General features: G+C 42.1%; 1 protein-coding gene across 1 annotated transcript in view; it reads left to right on the forward strand.

Moving 5' to 3' along the window:
• ACACA (acetyl-CoA carboxylase alpha) overlaps positions 1-24,682 on the forward strand; it is a 282,243-nt gene that overhangs the window by 233,309 nt on the left and 24,252 nt on the right. Inside the window, exons 46-52 of the mRNA XM_047080882.1 lie at positions 6,374-6,517; positions 7,108-7,228; positions 10,429-10,525; positions 13,638-13,734; positions 14,828-14,963; positions 21,781-21,958; positions 23,708-23,820. Of these exons, the coding sequence (XP_046936838.1) occupies positions 6,374-6,517; positions 7,108-7,228; positions 10,429-10,525; positions 13,638-13,734; positions 14,828-14,963; positions 21,781-21,958; positions 23,708-23,820 (886 nt within the window). The remainder of the gene's footprint in view (positions 1-6,373; positions 6,518-7,107; positions 7,229-10,428; positions 10,526-13,637; positions 13,735-14,827; positions 14,964-21,780; positions 21,959-23,707; positions 23,821-24,682) is intronic.

The raw sequence follows: 24,682 nt of genomic DNA on the forward strand, positions 1-24,682 counted from the left end.
GCACAGAAGATGGAGAGTGTCAGAACTGTCTCTCACCACCACCAGGCCAACTAGGTAGAAGAGGGGTGAAGAAAATGGTGCCTGCCAATGCTTCCTTCCCTGGAGAATGTTCCAGCAGATATCTGCCCCTCTAGCACATGCCCTAAAATTAGTGACTCTCTTAGAAGTCTCAGTTTCCTGCTGTTCTCTGGTACGTAAGCCCTACTGGTTTCCAAAGCCACATGTTATGGAGGCTCTACTTCCTGGTGTAGGTCCCTTGAGCTGGGGAGCCCATGTGGGACTTGGACCCCTCATTCCTCAGGAAAGGCCTTTACAGTGGAGATATCCCTCCCACTTGTGGGTCACCACACCAGGGGTGTAGGTCCTGACTAGACCACATCTTGCCCTGCCTACCCATCTTGGTGTGGCTTTTTCTGTATATTCTTAGTTGTGTGAAATCTTTTCTGCCAGTCTTCACTTCATTTTCAGAGATAGTTCTATATGTAGTTGTAGTTCTGGTTTGTCCATGGAAGGAGGTGAACTCAGGATCTTCCTACTCCACCATCTTGATCCCACCCCCTTGAGGGAAATTTTGGGGTGATTTTGATGGTGGTTACGTATGTATTTGTCAAAATTCATAGAATTCTGTTCCTGAAAGTGGATGATTTTTCTATATATAAATTATACTTCAATAAACTAGACTTTTCAAAAATTTCTGTATTTGGAAGTAATTGATTGTCAGTATCCTCCAGGCTGTAGCTAAATGAGCAGTTGATGGATTCCTAAGATAAGTGATTTCTTTTTGGCAGTCAGTTTTCACTCTGGAAGCCTATGTTTTGGTCATACTTTTCTCATACTTTTGACAAGTAAACTGTTGTGTGGCTCTTCTTACCCCCGTCACACTGAAAATGCGTTTCTGTTCTTCACATAGTCCACCTTCAAATCCTTGTCATCCTTCTGCCATTTAACTCATTCCTCTGTTTTCCTCTCCCCTGCATAAGCAGAGGTCTTCCAGTGTTTTGGGTGGCCTGTATCTCGGCCTCTTTTGGGCCAAATACCTTCTCCCTCCTCTCGTTGCACAGTCCCTTTACTCCAATTTACCCATCCACAGACCTGATCACTTCATAATATTGCTGTTTGTAGAGCGGTTTTTAGTCTTGTAGTGGATGGTCTTTAATCTGGCTGTGGCTCAGGTCAGAGGCTTTCCCATCCTGTGCTGGCAATAGGTCACTGTGCCCCTTCTCTACCCCAACTCTGGTCTACCAGCTGCCAACCAGCACTCCAGTTTGCCAGTGACAAGCGCCAGTGAAGAGGGGAGAAGAAGTTGTAACCCTGAGTCTGTGTATTAAGAGGCTATATTTTGGGAACCCCCAGATATTCTTGGTCGCAAAGGCACCAGTTCTGTCTCCCTAGAGACTTAATTCCATTCACCCTTGGATATAGTCCTAGAGAAACATTTGCACAGTAATATGTACTGCACCACTTAAAATTGTTAATTGGAGATTGAATTACTTGTCAGCTTTTAAAAATGTAGTCCTCTCAGGTCAGAGAGGAGGGTGTTAGCAGCATGAGTAGATGAGCTATTGCATTTTTTTTCTTTCCCTTCCTCTTTTCTCCTCCTCCCTTTTCCTCTCTCTCATTCTTCCACCTTTCTTTTGTCTCTGTTTTACCACTTGTTTCCTGCTCCCTCTTATTTTCATTCATATTTATCTCTCTGCCTTAGCCAAACCTTTATCAATAACCTGACAGATCACAGAGTGACTTTAATATCTAGAATCATGAATAAAGTCCAGTGATGATTGCTTGGGAAATGTGCAGAACTCCTCAGATCCTCTTGAGAATGGAAATACCCTAATGAGAAGGAGGATTGCAGCAAGGACTCAGTTTGTGTAGCCTAAATTCTTAGATGCAAGAGGAATTATGTACTCCCTTCTTCTTTAAATAGAAGATTGCCCTGGACCAAGAATTGTTTAAAGGAGGAAAGATTGGCTAAAGGGGTTCAGAAAACAGCAAATTTCATTTTTTATTCCATTGATATGCATCATTCTTATTCACATCTTCAGCACATGATTGCAAATATTTGCCTATATGTCTAAAGGCCCCCATCATAATGTATATATCAGGACAAGGGCAGGTTTCTAAAAATTGAGCTGAGTTGCATCTATGAAACTTGGAAATCTTAATGCCTGTGCTGACAAATATCCTGACAAGTAAATACTATACTCATTCAGTATTACATAGTGATTTCATTTGCACAAAACCTCACAATGCTCTGCCACTTCAGTCAAATGTCTAGAGCACTGGGGAAAGGAAGAACGTGTTTATCTTGATCTCCAAAAAGGGATTTAAGGGAGAGAGCAGGCTGTATATTAGACTGTTTTCATTGCCTGTCAGCTATGGTAAACCTGAGCTGTCTGCGGTGTCTCTAGATAAGCAGCAACAGCAGCAGAGGCCTTAGCATGTATGTATGACTGCATTCATTTGTACTTCTTATGTATCTCAAAATTTCTAAAGGCTGTGTAGCATCTTTGGTGGAGCCTTTAACAATTGTGTCTCTGCTAATCACTGGCTTTTATGCAGTGCCCTTAATTCTCAGGTCTGCCAGCTTCAGTGAATGAAGTGTGGGATGAAGCTTAAGTTTATATTGAGTGGATGAAGATTCTCTTTCCTCTCAGAGTCAGCCCTTGTTTAGTTCTGTTGGTGTGGGCACTCTTCAGCAGGGGACCCTGAGGTGGTGCCTGTTCCTAATATTTTATGGTACTTCTCCTCCTCCTAAACTTGGGGGGCAGCAAAATGGGGCCTCAGGAGCCACCTCTGTTTGAATGGCTCCTCCTGTGTTTAAATATGGTTATTGATGCTTGTTGGAAAGAGAAATTAAAAATTTGTATCACGCAGTAGAAAATGTGAGAAAAGTAATTTGGGAAATGGAAAATGGCCAGCAGCTTGATTTGTATAGAAATGTGTATGTCAGAGCTGGAAAACTAATGAATGAAGCTCACCTACTTTGTGAAGATACTATGTTGGTGAGGGTTGTTTGCCCCAGATTTTTCTGTGAAATATTGCTCGGGCAACACCGAATAATAAAACAGTGGTACTGTCTGTGTGGACTCGTTTCTTTGCCTCCCTAGATACTGATCAGGGTTTGCATAACTGTTCCAGCATGATCATTTCAGAGTTAGGCAGAATGGATTTTGTCCTACCCCAGATTCTGCTGCTTTGGTTGGAGCTTTTGTTGTGAAGTATTCTAAAATCATTAAAACCACTTGAGTCAGCAACGACCCCTATAAATCAGGAGCTATTGTGTGCGCACTCATTCTACTGGTGCATGCTCCAAACATACGGTCATTGAAGATGAACTGGAGGGGACTGCTTTCTCTTCACCGATTGTTAAGTAGCTATGATTGTTAGCATTTGTTTGTGATTAGTGAAGCAGGTTTCCTTTCTGTGTGTCCTTCCCTCCCCACCCCCATCTCCTAAGATAAGGCCAGTCACAGCCATTTGGATGCTCTGTTAGTCTATCCTGTAATTTTTCCCTTTAATTACCAAAGTAAATGAATTTTCTCTCACGACAAACATTTCTTTAGTCCAGAAATAGTGTCCTTGGTTATGGTAAGCCCTAGTTAGGTTTCTTTCTGAATCCATAGGAGAAGTGTACAAATACTGCCTTTGAGAACAATGCCAAAGCATCAGTAGCTGCGTATTACTTGTAAAGGGAAGATGTGCTAAGTGATTAAATTCTTGCTCCTTCCAAGTTTGTCTCCCATTAATTTATACGAATATGGAGTAGAATGGGCAAGTGGCAGAGCCTCCGAGATGAGCCCAGTCCTGGATGTTCTTCCCTTTTGAAGTGAGGGACAAAGATGTGTGAGGAAGGTGTATTTGGACCGCTGAGCAACTCTTGGTCTGCTTTGGTCCCTTTTTCCAAGATTGTTTCTTCATCAGTTCACCACAAATTTGGGAGGAGTTTGAGGCTCTAAGCAGATGGACATTATCAAGTACTAGTACTGTTTCCCATGAAAGAAAACCACGTTTCTGAGTATAAAATGGCCCCAGCTGTCTTCCAGGCAGCAAGGAGTTCTTGGCGCCTGACATAGATTATGAATATCAGATACTCAGGGTCAGTGCAGTGTCTCCTTTTTATTTCTTTTCCCCCTTTCCAATTTTATTTTAATAATTAAAAATACTGCTGATCACACTGAATGACTTCTGGCAGAAAGGCGGTCTGTCCCAGAAGGACCAGTTGTGGGCCATCAGGTTTATGACGTCCATAAAACCAGAGCCACATCAGAGCATGGCCTCCCTGAGTGACAGGATTTTTGCTTCCACCAGGGTCCCCCATCAACTGACTGCTTTGGATATTTGTTTTGGGTTGGTTTTTTGTTCTGTTTTGTTTCCTGATGCATGTGTGACTGTACATGTGTGCACACATTTAAAGATATAAATGAAACAGGTATGTAATGCCCTCTGCCTGTTAGAAAGACTAAAGCCATCAAAATAACAAACGGCGTGTATTTGCTAGAATGTCAAAGTTATGAGTTTATTTTGTAATGATGTGCTCCTGCCTTCATGAGGTAAACTGGCCGTGGCGGAGGTGTTATTAGTAATATGGACTCAGTGGAGCAGAAAGCCGAGTGACCGAGAGATCAGTGTATCAGTCAGAGAGAGGGCAAATGGAAAGAGACAGCAGGAGAATGAGAAAGGAGCCACAGTGCCTGGGCTGAGATTAAAGACGGAGGAGGAGGGGAGCCCAGTGGTCAGATATGGTCTCCCCTGTTCCTGGGGCTCCTTCAGAGGAGTCGCTGGCATGTTGTTCAGCCCGGGGCTGTCTGCAAACACTGGTTCTCTGCACTTCCTTACCAAGGAAGGTGGTAATCTGAGAACAATTTTGCTTTCCATATTCCTTTCAGAGAGTCTCTTCGTCCTTCCTAGCTGAAGTTAAATGGGTCTGAGGCCAGCTGGGCCATACTGAGGGGATTACTTTGGTCACCAACTTCCTCATCCTTTGCAACGTCTTGATGTAGGGGCTGACCCAGCATGGAAGGGACCATCTCAAAGCTCCTAACAAGAAGGGGCAAAATGGGAATATACAGGTAGAATTTGCTGGTCTTTCATTTGTTAGAATCTTCCCAGAGACTAAAAATGAGTAAAAGTTATTACTAAGGAAGAAAAATTTGTGTTGTTATTTTCTGAAGGAGGAGGGGAGAGGGAAAAGAAAAGGTAAAATACAGTAAGCGCTCTACAACTGTTTAGAGCTCTCCAGGGCTACCCTAGATGACTGGCAATTACTACCCACTCGGCAGTTTGCAGTGATCAGGCTGCCCGGCTTCCATTGCTGGGTCAGAAAACCTCCCTCCCTGAAAGAAATTATTAACCAGTCTTCGAGGGAAAAAGAAACCCTACAATTTCCAAGTCCACTCATATTTTTTTCTTCCTTTTCTTCTTCTTTGAGGAAAACTTTGTGGTTTCCAGTTGCAGGTACCTTTCAGCCTCACACGGGTTAAACTCCTTCAGGGATACACCAAGGATTGAGGCCTTGTGTACTCCCTGGAACATTGGAAGAGAAAGACAGAGGAGAGGCGGGCTTGGGTATAAATCACTGCCCTCCACCCAGCACACTAAAAGGACTTTAGACTCAAGGGTTTGTGTGTGGGTCATGGGTCGCTTCCGGATTTTGCCAGCTTTAGGGCTGTGTGTGGGGACCAACTTCAAAATTCAAATCTAAGGGGAAAAGTAAGCCTTTAAAAAAAATTAGGAACCTAAACCTCATAGCGTTTAACTGAGACTTGTCATAAAGATTGTCAAAAGGCAGGCATGTTACCTCTTTGTGTAGACGTGTAGCAATTCCTCTGGTCTGCTCACAGTGAGGTAGCCTGCACTTCAGGGTCCCAGCCTCACCCACCACCATGGCTCTAGCTGAGTCGAAGTATGCTACACCTATCTGTGGCAGCTAGAGAGAGAGGGTTGCTGGTTTTTAAGTTGCAACAATGTATGTGATTGTTCAAAAGCCTTTTTGATTTTTCTAAGCTCTCTTTTTTTTTTTTAATTTTTTTTTTTAACGTTTATTTAACATTGACAGACAGAGCATGAGCAGGGGAGGGGCAGAGAGAGGGGGAGACACAGAATCTGAAGCAGGCTCCAGGCTCTGAGCTGTCAGCACAGAGCCCAACACGGGGCTCGAACTCACAAACTGTGAGATCATGACCTGAGCCAAAGTCGGAGGCTCAACCGACTGAGCCACCCAGGTGCCCCAAGCTCTCTTTTTAAGACAAAGGAACCACAGAAGCTGGAATCTGTGTCTTGTGGAGAAAAGAACCCATTTTAGTGAGAATCGCAAAATAGACTTTGCCTTTATTTCTGTCAAGATGAATGTGTTTTCTCTTGCTTGTTTCTCTAGGTCCTTGGGCGGGAAGTATACACCTCCAATAACCAGCTTGGGGGCATCCAGATCATGCACAACAATGGGGTGACCCACAGCATCGTTTGTGATGACTTTGAAGGGGTTTTCACTGTCCTACACTGGCTGTCTTACATGCCTAAGGTGAGCCCTTTGTACCCAGCATTGACAAAGCCCACAGAACCAGGCCTCTCCACCAAGGATTACAGGGCCTCTGTGTTTGAGGTCTCCTCCTTATGGGGGAGAAATTGTTTTATGAAATATTCCTCTGGAAGTTGTTGGTTTCTCTTTTCCTTGCAGCTGTCTTTGGGTTTCTACCTTAAAATGCCTTTGGATTTCATTGGTATAGGCCCCTTTCTGATGTTTTCCAGTCACAGAAGCCTTCATGGCCTGTCTGAGCTCAGATCCCAGCATACCAAGGCCTCTTCCTCACTGTGGGTTTTCTCCTTTGCAATAGCCATCCATCCCCCTGGGAAGCTTCCCCTAAAGCATGGAAACACTGAAATCAAGAGTCAGAATGTACCACATTTTGCCAGGCTCCTACATGATACTTGAGACCTGTGTATGTGGTCAGGGCCTGGCATACAGTTGGGATGCCTCTCAGTGATGACTGGGACAGATAGGTGTGATTCCGTATGTGGTCCCTACTGCCTTTGTAATGGTTGTGGCTGAGCTGGTACTACAGGCCTATTGTTCACTGATTGCTATGCTCTTTCCTCCCCACTGCCTTTCAGAATGTGCACAGTTTAGTACCTCTCCTGAACTCCAAGGATCCTATAGATAGAATCATCGAATTTGTTCCTACGAAGGCCCCCTATGATCCTCGATGGATGCTAGCAGGCCGTCCTCACCCAAGTATGTATTTTTTGAGGGTCCTGTGGTACCCTGGCCCTCAGGCTATCCATCTTCCTTTTATTCACTAACCAATTCCTGCACAACAGTACATGACAAAACAGAGCTACTTTAGTAGTCTGGAAATGAGACACATCTTTAAAACAGCTCTCCAAAGATTAAGGTGGAAAACCCTTCCAGAACACATGAGAAACAAAGGAAATTAGATGTACAAGTCAGTCTCTGAGTCATAAGCAATATAGTCACTAATACATTTCTTCTGTTAATTCTGTTATTAAAGCACTTATTACTTAATGGGTTCAAAGACTTTAAATCTAAGCAATAAAGTCATAGAATCTTCGACCATCTAATCTCTGTAAACAAAGATTAATCAGATCAGTTTTAGAAAAGATATTTGACCTTCAGTGTAGAACATGACTATACTCTTGTCAGCACACTATTTCTGAGCATTCAGCCTGCCTGTGCCCTTTTTTCTTATGATATTGGTAATAGTTGGGACTTGCTGTAGTTATTCATGTAAGATTATTTTGTAAGGTCATTATTCATGAAGAGATTGTCCAGAACTCTTGACTTCATAAATATATTGAGTGAGAACAAGCCCTCCCTCCATGTTTATCTCATATATCCCTGTCTTGTGGCTGATTTTACCTATCTTCAAAACAAAAAACCAGAAAAACAGTGGTGTCTCCATGTAAGGTGAATGTACATTCTCACTTGCCAGTTCATTAGGCTGCTTTAACAAACCTTACTTCTCAGGTGGTTCTTTTGTGAGGCCCCAAATCCCCCTACTACATTTTGAATCTGTGCTTTTCAGGTTATTTGAGAAAGTGTTCTTCTTTGCATGTTTATGGCAACTATTTCAAAGAAAGCCTTATTATCTAAAAGAAGAATGGAATGCAGAAGATAATTCATTAAATTTAAGAGTCATTTTGATTTTGTTGAAAGAAAAGAAGAGGTCTGTGTAAGGAAGACTTACTAAACCTCTGTGGGTACCCACTGTGAGCTAGGTGGGACTGCAAAGCACTTTCATATACATTATCTTCTTTAGGCTTTCTACTTCTCAGAGATAAAAAAAAAAAAAAAAAAAAAAAAGATCACCACTTTAAAAGCTCAGAGAAGTTAAGTGATTTGTGCAAGGTCACACAGCTATTACTTAGGAATTGGAACTTAATCTGCAGTCCAACTATAGATAGTATAGAAAAATCACCAGAGGAATTTCAATTTCAATTTTTACCTGTTGTCTTCAGTACCTTTTCTTACTTTTCATAAAATGAAATCGTTTTTCCTACATAGCCAGAAAAAATCACCATAGTAATCTCCCTACCTCTCATATGTGTACCATGATTATGATAAGAACTATGAACCTCTAAGATCTTGTCAGCCTTAAAATCCAGAACTTTTCTGGGGGAATTCAGAACAAGAGTCAGTGAGTCTTCTCCTGGGAATCATGAGGGTGGTGGCAGGGCGGGGGTGGGGAGGGGCATCTTAGTTGACTTATAAGTTCTACATCTGAACTGAACACAACCTGCTCTTTAAGGTTTCGGGGTGGGGGTGAAGTGAAGTCCACCTACACCAGCCATGGCCCACCAGTGACCCCCCCCCCCAGTCAAAATACAAGGTGGGAAATTTTTTAAAAAAGAAAGTCTTTCCATTTTGATGAATTTTATAGTTCCAAATCATTATTATTGAAGTAAGAATCATAAAATGATCCAAGCATACAAAGTTAAAATTTCAGTATCCTGATACACTTAGAAGTTTCATTTAGAATCTTCATCAAAATTTGAGCCCTCTTTCATGGGGTGGACAGATGTGTGTGTATGTAGGTGGGCATTATCCTGGCCATTATTAATGAAATCCACAGAATAAAATGAAATTTGTGATAAACTAAGTTTTCTGTTTTTTGGATAATATTTTTTCATCGTCTCCCTAGTAATTCATCCTGCTGTCTATGTGCAGCTAACACTCGCTCCCAAATCGAGTGACTTCAGATTTTAATTTAGTGGAAGCGTTAAAGAAAGCAGATGATTCCCTGTGATAAGTTAAAGCAGATATCTTCTAGGTGAAAAGTTAAAGTCATTTATTAGAGGAGATAGTGCTGTGATATTCTTCAAACTGACGCCCAACACGAGACCAGAATCTAAACGATCGGCTTTGGGCTCACGATAGAGAGATAATTTTGAAATGGATGATCACATTTTACACTGGGGCCATAGAGGCAAGGAATGTAGAACACAGTAATTACAAATTTAGTCTTGATAAAACACTCTCCATCCTGTTTAAGTCAGCAGAGGTTAGCTTGCTCGGATCTCCACTTTTAATTGGTTTTGGACTTGGGTTTTTAGGGGGCGGAGGGCCTTGTTCAAATTAGAAGGATCACTGAGAAACCGTGAGCTGAGGGGCAAGCTAGGAAACTGTTATTTGCAGAAGCTTTTATGGGGCCTTGGTCAAACACGGATACCTGTGGAACAAAAGTTTTTTTCTTAACCTGAGATGTCAAAAGTTACATGTCTTGCCAGTAAGGAAATTCTATGTGCAAGGGTGGTTAATGACATTAAGTGTATGCATCTTAACCGTTACATTTTTGCTACGTGTCAAGAGTATGTGGGCATGGCCCTTCCTTAGAGAAAGATTATAGTTTGTCAGCTGTAAGTAAAGGGGATGTATCATGTATCTTGCTGCTTTTCTAGCAAAGAAGCCATTCCCCTTTTCCTTTCCCACATTTGGGTCCTCATCTGATCATTAATACTTATCATTGGCTGTCTTCAGCTTTCCATTACAAAAAAGTCAGTGGAATCAAACAAAATTGTAAGCTAAGTTTTAAAATAGAAATAGACATTTTGAAAACATTTTAATGACTTGGCTGCCTTTTGACAAATGTTTGTGGTGTTTTGAAAAAAGCCAAGTTATTTATTTAAAAGCATGCAAACTCTGCTAGCTGAACCCCATCGTTTAACAATAAATGATGCTTTTGCTGATAAATGATTCTTTTTATGCAGACTAGCAAATGAAATAGGAGATGATATCTGAAGGCAGATGAACATTCAGCTGCCTAATGCGTGCATCTATTATAATATGGTTAAAAACAACAACAAACTCCCCAAAAAAATCCCCCAAATCCAACCTTAAATTTGCCAGTTCCAGTGCATTTTCAGCGGATTGATGATCTTTATTCTCCCTTTGTTCTCTTTCTTTCCCTTCTGTAGCCCAGAAAGGTCAGTGGTTGAGTGGATTCTTTGACTATGGATCTTTCTCTGAAATCATGCAACCCTGGGCACAGACTGTGGTGGTTGGCAGAGCCAGGTAAGAGCCCTTTTGTTTTGGAAGCTCTTCTTCCTCCCAACTAAAACCAAGAGAGGAAAGGGCTATAACTATATAGGTTTGTTTTGTTTTGTTTTACCAATAATGCTCTCTTTGTCTAAACTTCCGAAGAATATTGGATTATAGTCATGCCCAACCAAGGCAGCATAACTGAAGTGCTGGTTCCCAGTAGTCATTTACTGTGTCACTCCAATGATGCGTTTAATCTGAAGTCTGGTTTTGACACTTCCTTTTTATAATGCTGAAAGAAAAGCTCTCTGAGGGCTGTAAAGCCCAAATACAATAGCCATAGCCCACCAATGACCTTCCCCTTCCCCAAAGACCATTTTCTTTCAGAGGCAGGTGATAAATGAATCAGACTCATCTACCTTTCCATGTAACTCAAAAGATCTATGTAACCTAGAAGAAGTCCCTTCCTGGCAGTGAGATTATTTAAGTAACAAACATACTATATTGGTTTATCATCAGATTTGAATTGCAAAAAAATAAAATAAATAAAATAAAAAAGTTTGCCTGAAATAGGAATTAGTAAAATAAACTGGGATAGATTGCTGGACTACCTATATTTTTCAAATGGGAAATTGAAGTTTCTATTAAATTTTAATACCCCCTCTAAGAAGTGCTTCACTCAACAGCAAGCCCTGCACGAAATCATCTGTAGCGCTCGCTATAACGAGCACCTGCCAAGGCTGATCCTAATCTCGTTCTGCACTGCGGAGACATGCTGCCCCAGGGACCCACATCTGGAACTCACCTTCCTCTCGGGGGCAATCAGTTTTCCTTATCTTGGTGAAAAGTGGCACCTGCTCAAGATTCTCAAACATGCCACATTGGGTTGAGATTTAGATTCTAGCCTTGAAAATAATTCTAGGCTTCATGGTTCTCTCAGTACAGCAGGTCAGCACGTCTTATGCTGCCAATGACAAGGAGCCATCAGATGGCAGATCCAACAGACAGGGTCTTCCACTGTGACTCTGAATAAGAGTCAGGCCTGGAGTTAGCCCAGACTGAAACTCACAGGGGCTAGCTCCCATTTTCTCTCACGTCTCAGGTCTTCTACCTCACCACGGGCCTCCGGGTCCCAGTGAGAACTATTCTTTGTGCCTGGTAAAATTCCATGGGGGGTGGGGGTACACTGGAGATAGAACCCTCCTACCAGAGTCTATTGGTTTGTTATGGAGGGTCCTTATATCACAGACCAACTTTTTTGAAAATTTGTTACCTATTCTGCTTCAGTTTTTTGTCTGTAAAAATCATGACAGATTTTAAGCCTCAGAAAGTGAAACCTTTGTTTAGGTCTTTAAGATCCTCCCATGGGAAACAGGAAAATGCTTTACACTTATGATTGGAAGAATAAGGATTGTTCTGTGAGCAAGATCAGTCAAGCTTGGCTTTAGTTAGCTCTGCCATTGTTTATTGCAACACCCACTCTGACTTCTTCCTTTCTTTCCGTCTGATGAGTTCTGGGCTTCTTACTCCAAACACATACACATGCTCACAAGTATATAAAACACAAATGGAGCTAGCTTCTTTCAAAAGCAATGGTATTTCAAGAAATAAATATAAATGTATTCTTCTGGGATTGTTACTGTAAGTGCTGCCAAAACTCATCTTTGGTATGTATGTTTGGAATATGTGTGCTATTGGCTGTAAATTGTCTTTTATTATTCCATGGCACCTTGTCCAGGGACACACTATAAAACAAGATGTAGCATCTTCATGTGCTAGCCTGATAAAATTTATATGAAGTATAATAGAAAACAGAAGTTGTTCTGAGCTGTTTTCAAGTTCAATAAATAACTGTAATACTCGGATAAAGATGTTCTTTATTAGGTCACATGGGCCCTAATATATAAGTTATAAGTTACCGATTTAGGGTGGCTTTTGCAATTACAAGTTTCCAGTTGGATTGTTAATCATTGTGAACAGAAATATTTCTAAACCCTCCTGTGTACCTCCTGCTCGTTGTCTGGTTGTCTAGAGGGCTTTTGATTCTGATTCAATGCAGGCAAGTGACAAGGGGGTGGGTGGTCCCCACTCAGGCCCCTGTCAGGCCTCTTGTGATGACAAGAATCCATTTCCAGTAGCCAGTGTAAGACTATCCTTCATGGAAAAGTTTGTTATGGAGATGCTGTGGGGAATGAGAGACTATAACCCATCCCAGCCCTAGCCCCAAGGAACGCAGCTGAGAAAGTGCAGCCTGAATCACATTTTCCAGAGTAAGCACTCACGCTGTACCTTACAGCAACCACCATCCCCCTCTTCTCTTTCTTCCTGATTTTTATCAGGAAATCTTTCTGAGGACCAAGTTAGGAGGGTATCATGGAGCATAGATGCAGAGCCTTTTCCTGGAGAGTTTTTTTAAATTAACATATGTTGGAGATTAAATGTATACTTTTAATATAGATCACCTATTTCACCAAGATTACTACTGCAAGCTATCCCTGTTCCCCTGCTCTCTTCCAATGAAATAGAAAGCTAAGGGCTTATTTAACCACCTCTGCACCCTTGGCACTGCTTTTCATCATCTCCATAAACACCTACACATTTCCCATTCATATACTCAGTGTAAGACCAACTATACTCTCAAATAATCTTATCCAGAACCACAGTATTAGTACTCCATAGAAATGACAGCTCTATTCCAGCAACGCCAGCTTAAATTCTCGGGTGCCTCCTACCTTTCAGACCTTTTCTCTCTGTCTTCACCAAAGCAATGCTCTAGAGTGATCTGAGAAATTTCATTTGGCATCCACAGAGATAGGTGTGTGCATGTGTGCATATATGCGCACACACACATCTAGACTGTTGAGTGTAACTCCTGAGGCTCCCCTAGTACAACCCTTGGTTTGAATTTATCATGTGGAGAATAGAAGTGATTCTGAGGGGAGGCTCCCCTGGATTTATAAAAATGTATAGTATTTATCAAATCCAGTCTCACATTTCACCCCTAGAAGCGTCAGATTTCCCTCTGTTCTCTGTATTTGCAGTCTCCAGTGCCCCCACCGTGATATTGTGATGTGGGGCTGGAAAATAAATGACTAGCTGTACTGTTTACATATATCAGATTCTTATTTGGGTCATTTTTTATCAGGCTAGGAGGAATACCTGTAGGAGTAGTTGCTGTAGAAACCCGAACAGTGGAACTAAGTATCCCAGCCGACCCTGCAAACCTGGATTCTGAAGCCAAGGTAGGTGACCTCAAGTACCCTGTGCTACTGTGCTTGGAGCTGGATTTCCCTTCTGCAGAGCCTGTGGATATATTGGGGGCATTGCACACCACCAATTTGGGAGGGAATGGTAGTCAGCATCCTTGAGTAATTTCAGACCATCACGTGCTCACTTTTAAGGTGACTCTAAATGGATTGCAATCTACCTGAAAAATTACTTGGGCCTTTACAATGGTCTTGTTGATGCTAGAAAACAGTCTAGATTCATTGCAGCTGAGGGCTCTTTGGTCCCAGATTCTCTGAACACACACATGGATAAGAAGTCTGCCCTAACGCCAGAGGTGAACACTGCCACCCATCTACTTTTTTTAAAGGGTAGATTACATCCTGATAAGATCCAGAAAATGAGGGTGGGGGAAACTAGGGACGAGGTTACTCAGCAGTGTCACGTCAAATGTTTGCTGATCAACTCCAGTATGGAGAAAGCTGTACTAAGCACAGAAGTGAGAGGAGTGTAGACTATGTACCGTTAGCTTGCTTTGAGGACTGGTGTAGTTGAGCCATGTACAGTTGCTTTCTGGAAACCTAGAATGAGGATTCCCAAGACTGCATTCATCCATTAGAAGCAGTAAAGTTTCCTTCTTCCAACTGAGGAGTGGTAGTGTACTCAGGAATTAAAAAGAGGAGAATTTGACAAAGTCAAAGATCCAGGATCCTTTCTTCTTTTTTACTTCAAAGATGATCCTTTTTTTTTTTTTTTTTTTGAGTTTTATTTATTTATTTTGAGAGAGAGCGAGAGAGCGATCACGTGATTGGGGGAGGGGCAGAGAGAGAGGTAGCGAGAGAATACCAAGCAGGCTCCACACTGTCAACACAGAGCTCAAACCCACGAAAATTGTAAGATCATGACCCAAGCTGAAATCAAGAGTCGGACACTTAACCAGCTGAGCCACCCAGGAACCCCAAAAGATGATCCTCTTGATGAACAACAGTTTTTGTGTGTTTGGTTTCGTTGAGTTTTTAAAGTAAACCAGTAAAACTTTGTTCACCTTGGAGAGACTTCCCCTCAAGCTCCATTGTTAATTGTGTCTTCGTCTTTGACTTTCCCCAATAGATAATCCAGCAGGCTGGCCAGGTTTGGTTTCCAGATTCTGCGTTTAAGACCTATCAGGCTATCAAGGACTTCAACCGCGAAGGGCTACCTCTGATGGTCTTTGCCAACTGGAGAGGCTTCTCCGGTGGGATGAAAGGTGATTGGCTTGGCTCTGGGCTGGAGGGGCATAAACTGATTCCCCAGAACCTCACAGCACAGAGGAGGGTTTATAATGGGCAGAGCCAATGGGTTTCCTGACAACTATCACCCTAGGCTTTTGGGGGATCATACTTCCTCTGAAATATATCTTCTGAGTTGCAGCTTGAGTGGGAAAATTCTGAATGTTTTACAATTCCATACAAAATTTCAGAACCGTCTACTAGTGTTCTCTAGACGGGCTGCTGTTGTGGATTTAGCTTTCCCGGATGAATGATGACTGTTCTGATGGTCCTGGGGAAATGTGATTGTGCTAGTCTCTGTCCCTCTTTTCTGAGCACTTTTTGTTGATGTTATGCTCTAACACTCTATAATGACCAGGGTAGATACTGAAATTAGCCTTCACCAGAAGAAAACGAACAAATTCTGTACCAGAGGCTGTTCTTTGTGGTAATTTGTGATGTATTTCATTCTTATCCAACAACAGCCCTGGGCCTATGGCTCCAGCATATTAGAACATTATTATACAGGCTCTGTTCTGTGCTATGGGAATTGCTTAGTGATCTCAGCAGCTAGTATCACCATTTACTGAGAATCCTCCCTGTGCACAGCTACTGTGGATTGTTCAGGAGAGCCAAAGGTAACACCTTCTACCTCGTAGAGCAGCGAAGCTGTCTCTCCAGCGGCCAGAGATTCATGGCCATGCTGAGGCCAGAGACTACATACCAGGAGGGGATGAGTACACTGATGAGTGTAACTTCATTCATGGGGGGAGATGTCTGGGTTCTGTAGCAGTAGAATGAGTGAGGGGAATGGAAGGAGGGAGGGGTTGGCAATGCTAGAGTAGAGTGGTCAGAGATACGGACATATCAAATGCGAAAGAATGAACCCAGAAATAGCTTAGCACAGGAGCATCTTTGGCTCTGAAGGAGGAAAAACCTGAGGAAGTTAGCCCTTTTATAGGTTATCAGCTGTGTATGGAGAGAGATTAGAGCTTTGTGCCAAAAACTTTCCCTTCACCTGGCTAGGAAAAGCCCTGTACAGCCAGGCTTCCCTGGCAAAGTGTAAAAGACTAGTGTGGTTTTTCTTTTTGTAAAGTTTCCCTTTGCCCATATTTGCTGGAAATCTACCACATTTTGCACTTTTCTTGGGGGAGACTTGGACTATACATTCAAATTAATGTTTTTATACTTTGATAGACTCTCAGGTGAATTTTGTGACAAAGATAATAAATCAGTGGAAATGCCGTGAGATACTGAAAGTGTAGGTTCAACAAGTCAATCCTGGACATTGTTAATTGAGTTCCTACGTGCAAGGAACTATGCTAGCTGCTTCCGAGAAAACAAAACTGAGTCAGAAAGAGACACTGCCTCAAGGAGTCGAGAAAAATGTCTGAGGCAAAATGATAAAGCCACAAAGTATAAAGAAAATACTACAGTGTTCAAAAGAGTATGATACTATGCTGAAGTGTTTTTCTCTGGGGGAGGAGCCTGAGACTCCTTTCATTCCTTTATATGAGGTTTATTTAGCATCCAGCTTCACTTTATCCCACATTTCTTGGCTATACAATTTGCATTAAGACTTAGAGGAGAGAATGCAATGCTGGTACTCCTTAGTTATCTCTCTTCCCGAGGGCCACTGAGAATTCACTCTTCCTGACCTTCCTTAGGAGTAAGTCAGCCTGGCTCTTTTGTCCTAAGGAGTTCAGAGTTCAACAGCTTGCTGCTTGTAGGAAAAGCTTCAGTTCTACTGCATGTGGCTTAGGCCCAGGTTGGCTGCCAGCCCTGTAACAATAAAAGCAACAACAATTAGGAGTCATTGAGCTCCTTTTGCCAGAAACCGTGCTAACCATTTTATGTGCACTGTCTTACATAATCGTCACAACAAGCACTTTTGAGGGGTAGGCTGTAGTATTTATCTGCCTTTTACATAAATTGAGACTTAGGTTAAGTAAATTTCCCAAGATCATTTAGCTGAAGAATGACAGAGCTGGGAGAGGAACACAGATCTGTCTGACTTCCTCCAGCACAGTTGGCTGAGTTTAGAGCCTAGGACCAAACCAGGTCTACCAGAACATCCCCTGGAATAGACTGTGTAGGTTCCTGAGAAAGTTCTTAGCCACCTGCCTGTCTTCTGCTTTGAAGTTGTCCTTGGTCACTGTGATAAGAAACTTCAAGTGGTCAGATAGGAGTTATTTTTTTTCATATTGCAGGAAAGTACATATAACATAATGTTTATCATTTTAACCATCTGTAAGTGTACTATTCAGTGGCATTAAATATATTCACATGTTATGTAACAATCAGCACTAAATATACCCCAAACCTTTTCATTATCCTTGACACAAATTCTGTACCCATTAAACAATAACTTCCCCCATCCGCCTCTCCCCCCTGCCTCTGGTCAAAAATGAGTTACTGGTCTGATACAGGCCAGGGCCCGTTCTGTCTTCAGAGTTTTGGTGCTGCTGTATCCATTATCACTTAAGATAAATAAGCTTTGGGGAAGATAGAGATCAGTGTAAATGTAGGAAGGGGAAGAACATTGCCTTCCATATTTACATACAGGTCAGGATGTTTTCTACATATTATCTCATGTAAAGGGACCTAAGCTGAGAGTCATTCCATATCCCTTGGGGAGATGTTTGCAGTTTTGGTTTCAATACTGGCTGGGGATTATGCAGGGAGGGAAAATAAACAATTATGCCATCCCTCAGTGCACACAAACACACAGCCAGGAGCCGACTGCACTGTGGGTAAAATGACTCCAAAATTGTGTGTAATGAGTAGGAAAAGATTAGAGACAGCTCTTGCTATGCTGAAAATTGACATTAGTGGAGAGAAAAAAAAACTCTTTACTAGTCAGCCTAGGAGGTCTAATTCGAGCAGTAAAAATATAAATAAATAAATAAAAGTATGTCAAGATGGTATTGGTGCTTTTTTTCCAATGAGTTCTATCTGGCCGGAAGGCTATTCAGCATAATGCAAAATTAAATTATAAAAACTGGCTGAATATTTAGATGGAAGAGCCATTTGGAAGCAGTTTATTTAGGCGAACCGGCAATGACCCACAACAGGGAGACATCAAGCGTGAAATTTACTAGAAATTAGCACCAGGGTCCCAGCCTCAGCATGAATAGCTTGATAGGATGCAAATCCCAGTGATATTAAGCTGCCTCACTGCTGGTGCTACAGGGTCACTCTCAGTTGGCTTTTCATGTTATACTTATTATTTTTTCCTGGGACAGGTTATAAATAACAATAAAAAAACATTTATTGAAAACTTTAACCGGAATGAAAGTCTATTTTAAAGTCTCTGATTACTTGGATGTTGAAAGACTGTGTCAGCCGGCCATAATGAACTGACATTATGTGTATGCAGCTTGTGTATGCCTAATGTTTACCTTCAGCTTCTAACAGATAATCTCGCCCCAAGCCAATAAGATCTGTTCCAGTTTCAAGAGTATGGGGCACTGTGGAAAAACTCTACCACCCTGCTCCCTTGTTTGGTACATGTGGCTGCCACAGTTTATCCATGTTGTATAACAATGAAGGCCCCGGGCAGGGTTGGTGCTTGGTTGCTGAGAACGCACCAGAAAGGCTCTGTGATTGTATGCAGATGTGCTTTGCTCACAATGCTTAGAAAGTACCAAGCCCCCGCCTCTCCACTGAAGAACCTATCAGTATTGTCCATTCTTAGTTGCTTTTCCCATGGCCTGAGAATTGACAGTCAGCATACGCATAGCTTTACAATTCCCTAGACTGATTTCTCACCTAAAGCCTTGGGAATACACTCTCCCCTGCTACACTTGGCTATGCTTTTGCTCTGTCTCAAATAGGAAGAGATTTCATACAAATATGTATCAGACTATGGCCACACGCTTCAGCGTGCCCTTCAGAATGTACGGTTTGGGGCTGCTGTGATTCAGTGCAAGCGTGTTGTTTGTAGAGTTTGTTTTGTGTGTGTGTCAGTTTATATTTTAATAGCCTTTTGTTGTTTTTTGGGTGTTCTGATGGTTGGATTGTGGGTTTGTTGGTGTTCCAGGTTAGATGGAGGCATTGTTTTTGGTCCTGAGCCTGTCAGCTTTAATGAAGCCTGGGGCCCCTTTTCTACTCCCAGTCATGGGGCCTGAAGGTAATTGCTTGGCAGTCAGATCCAAGCCCTTCACATAGCTGTGTAGTGTCATCAATACAATTTCTTACTTTTATGAACATACAAAAAGTCCAGGCAAAATTTAAAAATATTCAGTCATTTTATTTCAGTCTCTTTTCTGGTTTTTATTTTAGTCAATCATTGTATCAGATGCTAGAAAGCAGCCTTGGCCTCCCGCTCTTTCCTTCCAGTAAGAATGAGGTCACAGAAAGTGGACTTCAAGAATCAAAAAGATCTGGGTTCGAGTCTCATACTCTGCCACTTATTCACTTATTTAACTAAGCCTCAGTTTACTCATCTATAACTTGGGTTAGAAGAACATGGTTCATAATTAAGTGATTCATTTGTGTGTGTGTGTGTGTGTGTGTGTGTATGAAATCATGCTGCCTGATATGCAGTAAACTAGCCATGATGATGAAAAAGAGGGACTAAAGTTCATTTCAGAAAGTAAAACATGCACACTCAGCTTCATCCCAAACTACTTGCATATATGAACTCGAGGGTATCTTTTTAAATGTTTTTTTAAATTATGTTTTATTTTTGAGACAGAGACAGAGACAGAGACAGAGTGTGAGCACGGGAGGGGCAGAATCCAAAGCAGGCTCCAGGTTCCAAGCTGTCAGCACAAGAGCCCAGTGCGGGGCTCAAACTCACAAACTGTGAGATCATGACCTGAGCCAAAGTCAGATGCTCAATCGACTGAGCCACCCAGGCATCCCATATGAACTTGAGTTTAAAAAATTAAATAAATGGGCGTGCATTTTAAATAAAGTCCTTTCAAGGGGCTGGGTCTGTTAATCATAGATGGTACAGACAGATTTTGATGTGGGTGTATCTTTAAGAAACAGAAGTGAGTGAGAAGGCTGGACACTGTCTTCGTTTACTTCTAACTTACTTTTTCCTCTTTCTTTTGTGTGCTTTTTTTCTATTGTTTTACTTTCTCCTTCTATCCATGTCTTCCATTTCTTCTCTGTGCATGACACCACTGAGGGCTACTCCTTTCTGTTACTTGTTCTGAGGCTGAGACTGTACTCTTGGCAGCACTGAAAAATGTACTGCTAATTACACAATTATTTTATTATGTAGCACTGGTTGAAATATCCACTAAAGAATTAATTTAGTTAAAATAATTTGAACTGAGCAATTATTTTCATAACCACAGAATTAGCGTAAAGCGCTTAAAGTCCTTTATTCCCTGCTCTTCATACAGCAGTTGTGTAATTAGCAGTAAATTTTTTTGGTCTTTGCTTTCCTCCCAAAGGGATAAATGTCTTTGCTCTGATCATATATACAGAGTATATGACCATACACATTCCTCATAGGGTAGGGAGTTTTTCCCGGAGCAACTTCTAAATTTCTGGAGTTTCTGAAGTCTTCACAGAGCAGCCAGGTTGGGCAATGGAGAGAGGCATATACTTTGCAGTTAACTGTGCTCACTGATGGTTTGTATAGAGAGAGCCATTTTTACTTTGGAGAAGGTGGCAGTTTAATTTGCCAGTAACTACAATGAAAGCAATTTCTATTTGGATTTGCTCTTAACTTTCTGAAAAATGCTTTTTTGCTCTGGATTTCCAGAATTGATTTATTCCAAATTGAGATCCTTGCTTTGATAGGAAAGTTTGAACTCAGTTGAACCTGTTATTTGGTGTTTAGAAAGGATCCATTGAGGTTCCGCTGAAGTGCTCATTAAACATCTGGAATCATAAACCTAAGACTTTAGACATGCACAGACTTCAGTGAGCTGGGAAATGGGAAGAAGTCCATAAATTGTTGGGAAATAAATAATAACTGATCCTACTTTCCAAGGACTCTATTTATGCACCAGGGTGCCTTTTCTTCAGGTTGCTCCTAGCCTTGTGGGGGATTACAAAGTGTACTCTTTAGCAAAATGAAGAGGTAGCTCTTCTTTTTATGTGGCTGTGTGATGTTTCCAGTAAATACGTATGCATTTTAAATGTTTTCTCATATTGATGCCCTGGTAAAAATGGAACTGTTAAAGAATTAACTTGTTTTTCTTTCTTGTTATGTTCTTTCCAAAGTGCGTATGTGCTCACCCATTCATTCAGCAGATACTTACTCTGAGCACTATGTTCCAGGCACTGGACAAGACACTGGGGATACCAAGAGGAAAGATGCCATTTTGAAGATAAAAATTTTGAAGGCTCCATTTCCATTAGCTATACCTTTTAAGAGCTTATCATATTCTAAGTATCATGAGGAGACTTGAAAAGAGCTTGAATAGTTCCTTCCTTCAGAAAACTTAATGTAGTGAGAGAGATCACATATTGACATGAAAAATAGTGTCTGTAGAGCAAGTGTGAATTAATATAATGAAACCAGAATCTGGCAATTCAGAAAGGCTATAAAATGGATATGCAATCCATAGGGCTTGCACACTGTCTTATGAAAGACTGCACTTCTCTTGTGTTTTTGAAGATCCTGTAGAGTCTTGAATAGCATTACAGGTGGAAATCCCCATCCTTTCAATTTTCAGGGTGGCCAGACAGGACCTAGGGTGGCTGAACCCCCAGACCTGTCACCTCTGATCTGAGCAGCCTCCTCATGGAGGCACAGCTCACGATATAAATATTGTTTTCTGTGTATACCATGATGTGAACGATGTTTGGAAGCATTGTTTCATGATTTCTGATTTGTCTCCTCTATAGATATGTACGACCAGGTGCTGAAGTTTGGTGCTTACATCGTGGATAGCTTACGGGAGTGCTCCCAGCCTGTGCTGGTTTACATTCCTCCTCAAGCTGAGCTCCGGGGTGGCTCCTGGGTTGTGATTGACCCCACCATCAACCCCCGGCACATGGAGATGTACGCTGACCGAGAAAGCAGGTAGCATTTCTTCTTTTTTTCCATTCACTGCCTCTGAAGGTCCTCTAGCTGTTGGTTTCCTCCTGGAGAACATTATAACCAGAGAACTTTATTTGAATCTCTATTTCCAGAGGGCTACAAGGTCAGAAAAATAGATTTCCTAAATAGTGTCTGCTGGGATGAGAAAGAAAGGAGGTGGGGGTCAGGCTTTCCCAGTGTGGTCCCCCACCCCAGATTCTTTTACCAAGAAATCCTCTATCCCACATATCCCCAGACTCAGAGAGATTGTCTCCTCTGTTTGTGTTTCAGATAGGCCTATTACTGTCTCTTTCTTAGATATGGGGCAGATGGAACTGAAAGCAAGTTGGTGTAGAAGGACTAAAGTGTTAGTCTGGAGTTCTGAAGCCTTAACTGACTGGCGAGCAACTTGAAGCAGTTTTACTCCTCCTGAACTGCTTGTCTGTGGAACAAGCTGGTCGTCACTGAGGTGTACCATAGCACCTGCCTTCTGTGATTCCAAACCGAAGCTGCTCCCTCAGAGTCCAGTGTCGCACTCTGACACTCTAGGACACTTGGAGAACAGTGTTTACAGCATCCAAAGGACTGCAAAAGAAAAAGTCCCAGACCTTTGTCAAGAGGTGGTCCTTGAAACTACTTAAGTACAACAGACCACATCCAGCTTCCTTTCACAATCAGTTTTCAGCCCTTTCCAAAATAGGGAAATTTCACATTGTATTTCTTTGACATTTTCCGTGCCACTTCCTGCATCTGATCATTTTACTTGAATACCTGCTTCTCTGTTTCTGCAAAAATTTTAGCCTCCTGCTTCAAATGCTGCTTGGGAGAGTCCAGTAGTTTTATCAAATCACTCAGCTAGCAGTCTACACCCAGGGATTTATTATTTTTAAATCCAAATCTAGCCCCTGATCTGATACCAGATCACAGACAGTTCCTCTGCAGACTGTGGAGCAAGACCACCGGGTTTCAGATGCAGCGCTGTCACTTGTTAGGCTCGGACAAGTCTCTTAACGCCCTGTACCTTAGTTTCCTCATCTGTAAAATGAGAGATAATAGTAACTTCCCTCATAGAGGGTGTAGACTGGGTATAGGACTGCTGTGAAGATTCATGTGTAAGCACTTGGAACAGTGCCATGTATGTACTAAGTAGTAGCTGTAATTTTTTTCAATTGAAAAGCTTTTTTTTTTTTAAGTTGTATAGGATAACGTTCCTAGTAATAGAACAAAATTAGTATGCACTAGTAATAACCCTGAGACCTCTCCATAGCAGTAGGCAGAATGTTTTCTTTCCTGCTTGGCCCAGCCCAGTGTGTCATCCTGCCAGCAGACTAACAGCTGTGCGTGGGACCGATCAGCATCGACCTCTCATCGCACAGCCTAAGTGCTGGAGGCTGGTCCCCTGCCACGGTGCCTACATCATCTTTTTTTTTTCTTCCCCCTCCTGGAAAATAATGTGATTCCTGCTACCCTTATCGGCTGTAGATGGTGGAATCTATATTCCTCTTTTGAGATGGAAGTAGACTGGTGTGGTAATGAGAATTATTTTAATTGCTTTTTGCCAGGCCTTTCTCACAGCCCACTTAGACACTTTTTGATGCCTGCCTCTCCCTGGGGTTACTCCTGTGAGCCATGGGTGGCCAAAACCATAATGAAGCTATTTCCTGGTCTGCAAATCGTAACCAGCCTCGTTCAGTTGTCTCCTTCCTTTAAAGTGCCTCTATTTCTGTTTCGTTTTCTTTCTCTCTGATCCAGGGGATCAGTTCTGGAGCCAGAAGGGACAGTAGAAATCAAATTCCGCAGAAAAGATCTGGTGAAAACCATGCGTCGGGTGGACCCAGTCTACATTCGCTTGGCTGAACGATTGGGTATGTCTGCTTGTCCTCCTGGCAAATCAATGAGCCATTCAGCTGATTTGTAATGAGTGCATTCATAGGCCAGAGGAGGAGGCACTGAAGCATTTGATCAAATTCATGATAATCTTTATTTACTGTCCTCTATATGGTAAGAGCCCTGGTAGAATGAAATAGTGTATGTAATAGGAGGGAAAGTAGGACCTAAAAAAGCAAAAGTCACCCAAGTTTTCTTCTGATATTTTCTTATAATTCACACAGTCCATCTTTCTGGCCTTGTGGATGATATCCTCGTAAAGAACAATTAGCTGGAAGTTGCTGTTGGGGGGCAGGCTAATCAGGCAGAGAATATGCTTAAAAGTCCTCAAAAGTCTTTTTTTTTTATTTATTTTTTTTTTCAACGTTTATTTATTTTTGGGACAGAGAGAGACAGAGCATGAACGGGGGAGGGGCAGAGAGACAGGGAGACACAGAATCAGAAACAGGCTCCAGGCTCTGAGCCATCAGCCCAGAGCCCGACGCAGAACTCGAACTCACGGACCGCAAGATCGTGACCTGGCTGAAGTCGGACGCTTAACCGACTGCGCCACCCAGGCGCCCCAAAAGTCCTCAAAAGTCTTAAGAGTTCCGTTTCTGGTTGTCTCTTTGGACATTTCTGAGGAATGTGAGTCGATGTCATGGGACAGAGAAGCTGGAGACCTACCCAGGTGGAGTTCCAGGGCCATCTCGAGCTAGAGAAACACAAGTAAAGACTACGCACAGCCCTGGGAACATTTGTGCACACTACTCTGTTGCTCATTTGTTTTTGGAGCTTTGGAAGGGCTGCAGCTTGCACATAGGACTAAACTGTGGGAGCCCTGTGTCAAGTCCAGAGACT

Source organism: Lynx rufus, unplaced genomic scaffold (genome assembly GCF_022079265.1).
Source record: "Lynx rufus isolate CCGP_SWC_20201006 ecotype Redwood Valley unplaced genomic scaffold, mLynRuf1.p SCAF_18, whole genome shotgun sequence".
Lineage (NCBI taxonomy): Eukaryota > Metazoa > Chordata > Mammalia > Carnivora > Felidae > Lynx > Lynx rufus.